The 12,302-nt window shown below is 41.6% G+C and overlaps 1 protein-coding gene across 3 annotated transcripts in view; it reads right to left on the bottom strand.

Annotated features, from left to right (window-relative positions):
• Positions 1-1,011: 1,011 nt before the first annotated feature.
• MPZL1 (myelin protein zero like 1) overlaps positions 1,012-12,302 on the bottom strand; it is a 40,214-nt gene continuing 28,923 nt past the window's right edge. For all 3 annotated transcript variants that reach the window (XM_052794070.1, XM_052794073.1, XM_052794072.1), the window contains one exon: positions 1,012-6,482. In XM_052794070.1, coding sequence (XP_052650030.1) covers positions 6,381-6,482 — 102 coding nt within the window. In that variant the 3' untranslated portion in view covers positions 1,012-6,380. The remainder of the gene's footprint in view (positions 6,483-12,302) is intronic.

The following is a 12,302-nucleotide window of genomic DNA, read 5'->3' as shown; positions in this document are numbered from 1 at the left end:
ATAAACAGCCAAAACTTCTATTACTCACTTTCCACCTCCTCAGGTGCATACAGATTTCCTGCAAAGGTGTGCACTTGGGAAACATGTGCATGTCAGTTCTCCAAAGCTTTGGAGGCAGTGGTATATTCCCATCTGTGGCATGTTTGTGAATAAATACTGAAGCCTTTCCTGAAAGTCAACATCTCTCCCTACTTATTCTCCCGTAAAGAGGAAAAGTGTGCCACTGTGAAATAGCTTCCAAGCAAAGGCTTTGCATTACACTGCTGGAGCTCATCTGTTGCTGAGAAGTACGAGGCAATTGTGCTCAGAGCACGGCATCAATGAGCTTCCCTGGCAGGTTCTCTGAGACTTCTTCCACCAAAGCTAGGAGTCAGTACCAGTGCTCAGGAATTTATATCCAGGAGAAAAAGATAACTGTGAGACAGAGTAGCTTCTTCAGGATTCAGCTTTCAGGAAAATGAAGGCCTTGAAATACTGGAGTTTTGGAAACTCCTGTTATTAAGTCTCTCTCCACTCCTACTTCCCCCCACACACACCCCATTTGAGTTATCACTCCAGCATGGCAAGGGTGGGGAGGAAACCATTCTATAGTTGCATGAGCTACAGCACCTTGCTGTGGCACCGATGTCCCCTCCTTTCTCACTCTATGTATAATGTTATATTATCCTGTGCAAAGCATTTGTGCTGGATACTTTAAGGAAAGCATTTTCCATTCTTACAAGACATGCACCTGATAAGTCTGTCAGCTTCCCTTTTTCAGGGGCTGTCCTGCCATGAAGCTATTTCTCTCCTACGTGTATTCTGCTACAGTTTCACATGCATTTCTTAGTTCTCCTAGCTGAAGTGGTAATACAGGGTATCAATTCAAATGGTGAACTCTCCAGCTGTGTTGTTCACTGAGCAGATAAGAGACTGAAGTGACTGAAGAATATTGCCAGAAAGAGAGGTGGTGTATTTCAGTCCCACTCCCTTCCCAGTCCCTAACCAGGTAAGACTCATCCAGCAAACCAGTAACAGGGAAAAAAAAGTGTATTAAAATATTCACAAGATTACAACAGAAAACATGAAAGTCCATTCAGGAAAAAATATCCAAGATAACTGTTTCCAGATGAGTCGTAAAAGCAAAAGCACTAACAGTTGGTACACTGGCTCTTCATGTAATCAGGCCATGCAGTGCATACCTAGCTCCCTCACTCAGATTATACACCTGTCTTACAGGTGTTTTTTCTCTTGCATACCTCCAAGACAGAGGTTTACAAAATAAAAGTACCCAGACTATGTTTCCAATTACATTTACCACATAAAAACAGCTGGCACTGCAGGGAGACAGAAAAGATTGCACAGCACACTGATCTCCAAAGGCATTGAACTTAGGTTTTAGAGTACAAAAATACCTTTAAATGAAAGGGCTTATTAGCTTTAGGGCAGTGAAGAGAAGGGAAAGAGAAGCCTCAAGAAGAGTATAATTGCTGAGCATAGTTAATATGATTTTGTAGTCTCCCATATAAAAATGTTACCTAAATACTAGCACTGCAGGGGTGTGGCCACAGCCCAGAAGTCTTACCCACCTTCTCAGCTTTGATGGTTTTAAAGAGAAAATATTTCCATCACCTATTATACAATAAGAACATTTTGTACTTGAGGTGCTAGGTAGATACATTAATAATGTAAAATTCCAGGACAAGATTTCAATACAGAGTTAAGGTGTTTTGGTTATAAATCAAATAGCCCACACTTGACCTCAATGAATCCACTCCAAGGCAATGCAGCTTCTAAGTTGCATATACACATTTACTGCAGTTACAAGACAGATGGTTACCTAAACAGTTCTCACAGGTTTAAAAACCTAATTCCAGCTCCTCTAGTCACAAACTGAAGTATCACTAAAGCTTTGAGAGAAAACAAAACCCTATGGCTCTCCAGTTACAATTGACACATCATTGAATTAGTTACAGGGACATATTTGCCACCCACCTCCCTGTAATGGCTCTTAATGCCATTTCATGAACATGCCGACCATGTCCCTCACAGGAAAAACTGCTGAAGTCAAAAGAGGCAATGGAGATTTGATGTACTGAGTACAGCTACCAATTTACTTAGATTGATACTTTATAATTATTTGTAATCTGCTTCTCAAAATTCATTTCTGGTAATCAAAAATAAGGAAGAATATATCCACTGTTAGAAAAAAGCCAAAACTTTTCCGCTTTGCAGTTCCATTAAAAACAGGGAACATGAATAATGCCATTCATACCCCTGGCTCTAGGGGGTGCCAGCTGGCTTAACTGCCAGAGCCCAGGCTGGCCATCCAAAACTGCACCCCTACAATGGATAGAAGGTCACTTTTACCCATAAAAGACCCTTTTTTTCCCCCCCTCAGCTGAGAAATGGATTTCAGATTGATCTCAGTTTTGTTTGCATGAGGAATAAAAGAGAATTCATTGCAAGTCTTTTACATCACACAGACCTTCCCCAGCTCCACTATACAAGGGCGATGACCCGTTAACAGTTTTAGTCATTTGCTACTACCTCAAGAGAGGCTGCCTACCCCTCAGCTGTGCTGCAGCGAGCCTGCCAGGCAGCACTTCATTTTAAAATAGATGGTCCTAAAAAGAGCTAGCAGCAGTACTACAGCAGGCCAAGGACAACACACAGTGTTCCTCAAAGTCCAAGCTGTTCCTTTCCACCTGCAAAGAACAGCATCAGAGAATTAAGAGAATAGCAGTAAAGCAAACAGAGTTAAACTTCTGGTCACCATAACATCAGGATATGATGACCTCGTCTAACTTTAATCTCTGCTTGCTACCCATCAAGGAAGTAGAAGTCCTCTGTCTCCTGAGACTTTACTAAGTAAGCCAACTTAGCATCAGTCCCTTTCATCAGCACAGGTTATCGTATGATTAAACAAGCTAAGATAAACTGAGGGACAGAAAGTTCACAAGTTTCACATTGCCTCAAGTTCTTTTGACTTCAGCCTGAGTAAGTTATATAATAGCTACATTATTCATGTTCCCGTGACCAATTAAAAAAAAAAAAAAAAAGATAATTCAACAGCCTTTGCACTGGAGAGGGATTCAGACTGATTTCTGCTATTCCTGGGGGAAAGGACTTCTGTTTCTTTTTAGAAAGATGTTCAGCATTTTTAAAAAATACTTCCAAGTTCATTCTGCCTTCACAAAGAGGATCCAAGCAGCCCTGCAATGAGCCTCCTCAGTATAGGCAATATGAACATACCTGTAGCTAAACAAAAGCAATGGAAGATGTTTCCTAAGTTAGTTAGCACCAACCAGATCAGCACGTTTCCTAACATTAGCATCAGCCAGATCAGCACGTCTCCTAAAGTTAGCACCAGATCAGCGTGTTTCTTAAAGTCAGCACCAAACAAATCAGTGTGTTTCTTAAAGTCAGCACCAGATCAGCATTGTGCTCATATTCTCCAGTATATTCCAGCAGAAAAAGAAACAAACATTAGTAGCAGATTTCAGAGCCAAGGACAGCCCTATCTTCTCATAGCAGCAAGTTTTTGATCACTACATTCATCGCATTTCTCCTTTTTACCCTAAAATGTCTGGGGAGAAAGATGGTGATGCACAGGGATGAACACAGACAGATCAAAATCAAGTTTCTCCAGCAACCATGTCAAAAGCAGTCCTTTCTTACTAGGTTTAAAACAAATGTTGGGAAGTTAACAGCCCAGTAGATAAGGAAAGCAGCAGCAGCAGGATTCATCCTTATCTTAATGAGGCTTCTAACAAAGGCAGGTGTTGTCAGGAAACCAGTGAAGTCTGATCCTGATGAAAGAATATAGTGTTGGCATACCCAACTTTGTTGGGTTGTTGTGTATTAAAGTTGCACTGTCATAATTAAAGGATTATCTAATGTGGTTCTGAAAGGGTCTGCCACAGGCCTAAAACTCTTTTTCATTTACTTGATGTTACAATGGAATGTAGGCTTAAGTTCGCAAATAACAAGTTAAGAGTGTTGCAAGCTCACTGGAGGACACGATGAGAATTCAAACCAAGTTTCCAACTGACAAATTGAAGATGAAGTCTGAAAAAGCCATAACATAATTTCAGTAGAGCCAAATTTGCAGACAATACAAAAGTAGGAGGAGTTGCTGGCACACCAGATGGTTGTGCTGCCATTCAGAGGGACCTGGACAGGCTGGAGAATAGGGCTAAGAGGAATTTCATGAAGTTCAAGAAGTGCAAAGTCCTGCACCTGCGGAGGAACAACCCCATGCACCAGTACATGCTGGGGGCCACCTGGCTGGAAAGCAGCTTTGCAGAAAAGGCCCTGTGGGGGTCGTGGTGGACACCAGGTTGAACATGAGCCAACAATGTGCCCTTGCTGCAAAGAAAGCAAATGGTGTCCTGGGCTGCATTAGGCAAAGTATTGCCAGCACATCAAGGGAGATGATCCTTCCCCATTATTCAGCACTGGTGAGGCCACACCTGGAGTACTGTGTCCAGTTCTGGGCTCTCCAGTACAAGAGAGATATGGACTTACTGGCACAAGTCCAGTGCAGGGCCACAAAGACGATAAAGGAACTGGGGCATCTTTCATATGAGGAAAGGCTGAGAGAGCTGGGACTGTTCAGCCTGAAAAAGAGAAGGCTTGGGGGGAATCTTATCAACATCTATAAATACTCAATGGGAGGGAATGAAGAGCACTACTCTTCTCAGTAGCAGCTCACTGGCAGGACAAGAGGCAATGGACAGAAATTAAAAAAAAAGAAAATTCCACCTGAACACAAGGAAGCAGGTTTTTTACTGTTTTATCACTCTAAGTGATCAAACAGTGGAACAGGTTGCCCAGAGATGTTGTAGAGTTTCCATCTGTGGAGATACTCAAAACCCAACTGGGCACAGTGCTGGGCAACCTGCTCTAGCTGACCCTGCTTGAGGAGGTGGGGGTTTGGACTAGATCATCTCCAGAGGTCCCTTCCAACCTCAACCATTCTGTGAAATAGACTGAACTAGGAAATGGTTAAGAATTAGAGAGAAGGGGTTATGGTAGACCAAACTAAAAATTATTTGCTGCTACAAAAAAGCCAACACCACATTAGGATGTACAAAACAGAAATCCTTCTACTATGCGCTACTCTGAGAAGACCTCAGCTGGAATGCCACTTCTAGTTTTGAGCACCAGATTTCAGGATACAAATGGGTCAGCTAAAGAAAGATCCTCTTCAGCAGAACAATCAGAGATCTTTAACAATCTATGAGGAGTTTAATCTAGAAACAAGAAGCTGGGAAATTGTATTCAAGTAGTAGACTTGCAGAGAGGAAGGAAATAAACTGCCCTCCGCATCCTCTGTGCAAATATAGGTTACACAAAAAACCCACACATCAAAAAAAACAAAGAGTGAAGCCCTAGATTTCCTCCAGATGTCATTCAGCCTCCACTACAGGCTTTTAGGAACAGATAAAGCATCTCTAAGGAAGTGACAGTGGTATAATGGAGACATGGGAGAGAGGTGAGGGAGTATTACAGCTTCCAGATCCCTTGGAGCCCTTTTTCATGCTTATATGAAATGACAGAGCTTCGAGGAAGAAACATTTCATTGAAAGGTTCAACAGAGTCTGAGGCAACCACCTACAGCTATAGCTTCCTATCCCTTTAACTCACTAGCTCTTATGTTTTCACAGGTAAACTACCATTTCACAAAATTCATTAGATCAACACTACCCCTGTACCTTAAAGGACTAAGCTTGAATAGATGGGCTCAATATAGAAGTAAACAGTTCTGTGACCTGTCTTACACAGGTCAGGTAGGCCTAAACATTTCCTTCACTTACACTGCTAAGACATACATTACATTTCTGATAGCTAGGAGTCACAGTCTGGCTTACAAGACCAAGTGAAAGTGCCTAGTTTATATGAGAAGGCAGCTTGTATTGAGAATCTGACCAAGGAAAGATGAATACCCTGTACACATAAAGAACTCTATGAATATAAAGATTTCTTTATATTCGCTTCCACAAAAGAAATTAGGCCCTATAAGCAAAAAAAGGATCTCCAGGTCAATCTAGAATCTTCAGGCATCTTCCAGTTTCTCCATTAATAATCAAGATAAAAATATTTTAAAATTGTGATGCGAGTTTTCACTTTCTCTCTCGTCACACAAGATACAAAAAAGAATATTGGCAATTTATAAGCAAAATTCTTACCGCATTTCAACATGCAACATTGGTCTCACTTCTGTACGATTAAATAGACTATTTACACACAATACATATATATCTTTCCCTCTGTATGCACATGCATTGGTCCTAGCCTAGGCATCAAAGGCCACATGTGAGTTCTCTGGGTCAAATCTTGTTCAAGCAATTCCAGTCTGAACGTGTGTTTTCCTTTGGATAGCTTAGGATCTCATCTCAGTTCTTCCGAATATCAGCATAGACCACAGACTCTGACTTGTTAATCTTGTCACTGTGCTGTCCTCCGGAGTGATCTAACTGCGCGTAAATGACTGGGCCCTGGGAACAGAATAAAAAAGCACAATCAGTATTTTTCGGAATAGGCCACATTGCCCCTCACTTCCGCAGGGGCTGCAGCAAGACCAAAGCTAAAGCAAGACCACAGAGCTTTTATGACTGCTAATGGCACTTTGAAGCAGGTGGAATGAACCCTCACCTACAAATGAGCTCTAGTCTGCCACCTTTCTCCTATCAGGAGCATGCCAAACAGCACCATTTCCTCCCTGTAATACTGTTACAGCTGCTTGCTTCTCATAAAAAGCAAAATCTAAAATCTTTTGTTCTGAAAAGCAGCAATTCTTACATGCTACGGAGCAAAGATACATGGCTTAGTCAGATGCATGCCGGACTTAATATTTTTCAAGAGGAACTGAACTACAGATTTACCAGTAGATAGCAGAGTATACTTCCCATACTGCCACTCGAGTCCTGTAAATCCCAGCACAGCTGTGCCACTTGGATAATGAGGGAGAGAACAAACCTGCAGCCACCTTATGACACCAGTCACTGCCCAAGCAAGTGATGGGATCAAGACTTAACACAGCAGTGAGCCAGAAAATACTGAAATGGTGCAGTAATGCAGAATTCTTACCTGACTTCCGAGCCAACCCAGGTAGCGAGCACCTCCACAGACACACTGGGCAAGCACAGCCACACATCTTTGTTATATTTGCTGGGGTGCAGTGGAGGACATTACAGCACCATCTTTCAGCAGTGCATGCAAACATGCCAGCACCTTCCTAAAACACCATGTCCTCCAAAACACAGCCCACAGGAAAGCAAACTGCAGCTATTCGAGATGGGCTGAGGACAGGACTGCAGCCTACAATGAGCAGGTACCCAACAAGACAGGTGGGACCTTTATGGAAAGGTCTGACCTGCAGCTCCCATTCTGCATGCCCCAATTGACATAAGCACAGAGCAGAAGGCTGTGACCACCTACCAGGTGACCTCAGCAGAGAGACCACACACCCCCACACACACCCTGTGCAGGAGGAAAAGGGACCGTCCTATCTGGGGGGAAATTACAAGAAGAGATCTTTTAGTTTGGTTGCAGCTTTTTTAGCAGTTTTTGCTTCAAAACCATTTCATTCATTTACCTCTGTTTCTGTTTCCCTTATGTCCCAGAAAGAAGTAGCCTTCACAGGCATTTCTCCTACCCCCTTCTCCCCAGTACTTTTGGTATCCTGCCAAATTAGAAAACAACTCTATGGAACTGACCCAGAAATCCTTCCACCTAATTTCCAAAGCAATTAGGGGCCAGAGATGAAAAGAGACCTTCTGTACAGAAAATTCAGTCCTTGAAGGTACACTTCTGCACACCTGTTTTCCCCCCAACACAATGGCAAAGCACACACCTCATAAATACCTTGTTCTCTTTCAGAAGTAGTTTAAATCCAAATGTTCTTCCTTCCGGGTAAAGTATTTCCCAAGTGACAAAGAGTAGAGGAAGGAGATGGACAGAAGGATGAAAACTTGCAAGCAGATATAAAATGCTGAATATAAATAACAGACTGAGAAAATGCTCAAAAAACCCAGACACTGATGTCTTAGAAAATTCTGGATTTCAAGTCTCATTAAAGCCATCTTCTTCCCCCCCCTTTTTCTGCTACTGGCTCTCACGTTGTTCTGGTCTCCAACATTGTATCAGGATTACATTACTAATTCCAATTAGAGTGCAGTCTCTATATAAACTTCAAGGCAAAGTGACCCTAAGGTTTATTTGTAAGCAATTTTGGAAGTCTCATCTGCCTGAAGCCATAGATCAGGGGTATGATAAATTCAGCTCGAAAGCACTTCCTATCAGTTAAAAAAACAAACAAACAAACAAAAATCTACAACTGCATGAAGTACTCACGATGACATTTCAAATTTTGTTGAAGTAATTCTGATGGGTCAATTTTCTACCACAGGAGTTCACTCAGGATCAGTTATCTTACCACTATTCTAATTTTATGCCAGGTTAAATATAGTTATTCTGCTGCAGCCAGCATGGTAGGTGGTGGTGGAGAGACTGACTGGTGTGATCACCTGATCCAAACCAAGCTATCATTGTCTTGATGTGTTCACTATCACCTAAATAAGTGGTGCATTAGCTAACACAGAGAAAAGGAGGACCAAGGATTTATTATAATGCTCCATCTATTTGATTTGCTAACTGATTTTCTAGCTGATTATAATCAGCACCAGGGCCATTTTTTTTTTCCTGCATTTGATACCTCCAGTGATCTGAATCTTTGTAAAGACTCTTCTTCCACAAGTAAAAGCTTCAAAAAAGTCTAAACAATTCAGAACTTTCACCTAATCCCAAATAAGCTTATCCTGACTCTTCAGAACCAGAAGATGGACCAGCACTGCCATACAGAACCCAGCATTTCCCTAAGCCTTGCAATTTTTCCATTCAGAACTGAAGGGAAAAGAGTAGCAGGTGTACCAATACTTTGCTAAGGGTTTGTCAGCAGAGTCATGAATTGCAAGTTACAGCAAAGAAAAAGGAATTACAAAGTTAGACCATCATGGTCTAACAGTGGTCTACAGTATTTTCAATTTTTTTAGATTCTGAAAGATGTTGCAACTACCACAGATTCCAGCTCCAGGAAATTTATCTGAAATTTAAATCAAGATTCCTGGCAGCATGAACTGCTCCTTCCCAGGGTCCAGTTCAAAGCCTGGAACAGAGCTCGAACATAGCCTGTTCTGGTATGTCTTAAACCAGAAAGAACAAAGCCAGAGGTCTGCACTTAAGTTAATGTAGCTTTAGTGCTTCCTGCTTCTACGCTGACAGATCTACCTGCTTAGGACCTCTATACCATACAGCTCTGTACATCAGATATGCAATTCTACGGAAGTTACACTTTGAGATCAGTGGTCCTTCAGCCTGCCCAGAAATGAATACTCAGCTACTTGCAAAGCACAAAGACAAATGAGAGCCACCTTGGAGTTAGCGTATCTTGGGACAACACACATCGGCCTTCCAGTTTGCTTGCTGCAACCCAGATTACTAGCTAAACAAGGACATCTGTGTGGGAAACACATATAGTTCTTGCCTTCACTGGAAATGCTTTTCTCACTCATCCAAATAATAGTCATGGTAGAATACAAGTCACTAAAGAGTGATGGCATGGAGAAGAAACACCACATACAAATTTGACAGGACAGAACATACCTGCTGAGAAGGAAGACACAGTGAAAACAAGTGGAGTTGATTCAACCAGGTGAACATTCACAGAATCAGATGTGCATACTTTCAGCACTCTGAGGCGCTACAGAAAGCAAGGGCCACACTTGATAAACTTGCACCCAACACACAAAGGAAGTGCAGGCTCAAGTGCACTTTCAGCTGAGAAGTGATGTGGACAAATACTTCGTCACTGATTCTTAATTGATACATAAATAACAAAATGAATAAACTTCATTTAATTAATTTAAATGCCACTCTCTGAAAGTGAACACCTCCATTACTGTTTTTAACTTGCAGAGGCAGGGGTTGTGTATTTGTATTCACAGTTCTTCTCCACCAGTGAAGCATGAAGCATTCAGTCACTTCCTACGCATCCTACCAAGGAAAAGGCTACAAGGAAGTCCACAGGCCTTTACTGTTTGACCGCAGCACTGACTGTGTGAACCACTGGTCTAAAACTGCCAAGCAATCCAAGACACAAAAGTGTGCCTGAATCAGCAAGCAGCCTGCAACTGCTTCTGGGAACTGCTAGGAATCTGAATATCAGCATTTCACCTACACAACAGCTCAAAAGCTTGAATACTACAACCAATTTCTTGATTACCAAGAAATATCAGGGTTTACTTATATGTGATACTAGATGTCAAATATGTTAATTTGCATGTTGATATCACCTTTAAAAAAACAAACAAACAAACAATGGGTAGAAGTTAAAAATATAAGTGTAATCAATTGAAATTTAGTTTCCTCGCTGATTTAAACAATCTGTTCAAAATCTGATCTACCCTGATTTTACTGGATCATTTTAAAGAAAAGTAAGTATGTTTACTTGCTGTTCTGTAAAGATGGGGCAAATGCTTAACAGAAGGTAGAGGAACCACTTGCTGCTACAAATGTTTGCCAAGAAAGGAAAATCCAGACAAAGCTCTCTGCCTGACAAGAGATTAAAAAACTAAAAAACTAAACTAGAACTAAACAAAACTAAAACCATTTGCCATATTTTTCCTTTGAGGTCAGGAGTGTTCTCACTTCGGGTTTTCCTTTTGGAACTTACCTGCGAGAAAACCCTGGAGGACCCTGTCAAGGAATAAGCAGACTGAAGTGACTACAGAAGAGCAAAAGCACACTGATTCTGAGTTATCTTTACAAAGTTTAGATTTACTCTGACATGTTCCTTCCAGTACATTGAGACCCAGAACACTGGGGACATGGAAGGGTGAGGACACAGCAAGTTTTCACACCAAAACATTACAGAGAAGATAAAAGTATTTTTGCTTTCAAAATGTAAGTGCAGAACATTAAAACTCTTCCTCCATGTAGCTCTCAGGGCACTTGCACATACTGCTTCGTACCATGACAGTAATTAGATAAAACATCTTGGTCTTTTGACCTAGGGAAGTTGACTCCAACAGCTACTGCAACATATATCCCACACAAAAGCTTTTTTCTTTTTTTGGGGGGGGTGGGGGTGGGTGGCAATCACCCATTCTAGAAGCCCCTCCCATGAACTAGAAAAGATGAGCTTTATCTAGGCCTTATAGGCAGCCTGTTGCTACTAGACCCACTCCAGTCAAAATCTGAACTATTTTAAAATCTTATAACTTGAGTATATTGCCTTTGTGTTCAGAGAATAACTGTTCTCTGAAGTCAGTAGGCAGCTTTGTGGGCCTGTTTGCTAAAACTCTGGAAATACTGCACCTGCCAAGAACAAGATGCATTTCAAAACCAGACTGGAAGCCCAACAGAGTAGGGACTTTGACTTTATCCAGCTCACTGTATTTTTTTCCTGTAGTGTTCATACATTAACACACATCTCCATTATTTTGTCAGGAGAAATTAAGAAAACAGGTATTAACTCTGATTTAGAAACCCGTCAGTTCACACACCACTCTACAGCCACTTGCTAAAAGGTGGCTAATTAAGAAAAAAGTCCATTTCGGACATAAACTCACTGAGGATTCGTACCTCCGCAGGAAAATTGCTGGGAATATGCAAATCAAGAGGTAAGAAACAGCTTACAAATAAGGAAATCCTGTACACTGTTAACAGGTATTCATATATTGCGTAGAACCCCTGTCTGACTCGTGCTCTCTCCCCTCTGACTAATTTCCCATGGGATGTTAAGTCTGGATAAGAGCCACCTTTTTCCTTCATAGTCAGCAGAACTTTGCCAACAGCAGCAAGCACAAGACAAAGCGTGGCAATTTCAAGCCCACAAAAGTTGGGTGGCTCAGCAGAGGAGAGCTCTCAGCAGCAAGAGTCATCTTCAAACTGATCATCACTGGTCAGCGCTTGCACTGCTCTGGCTCATTTCCTTGTGAAGGAAGTACAATGCCACAGAGCATGCATCTTCACAGTGATGGGACAGTAAGTAAAATTCCTCCCCATTACAATCCTAGAACAGATCAGGCAGCTTTATGGGGTGATTACACATCTAGTAGATAATGTTGTCTCTACATTAAACAGCTACCCACTGCTCACTCCTCATCCTTGCCAGGCTCTCATCCTTGCACTTCACTACCACTTGTGTATGTTAACGCAGAAGATCAGAACCATCCTTTTTTATACATTAGCACAAAAAGGGCATAAAACTCCATCTCAACTAATGTCAAGATGCTATTCTTTCAATTGCACTAAGC

This window comes from Harpia harpyja, chromosome 8 (genome assembly GCF_026419915.1).
Source record: "Harpia harpyja isolate bHarHar1 chromosome 8, bHarHar1 primary haplotype, whole genome shotgun sequence".
Taxonomy (NCBI): domain Eukaryota; kingdom Metazoa; phylum Chordata; class Aves; order Accipitriformes; family Accipitridae; genus Harpia; species Harpia harpyja.
Note: the sequence above shows the minus strand (reverse complement) of the source record. Positions and strands in the feature narration are given on the sequence as shown.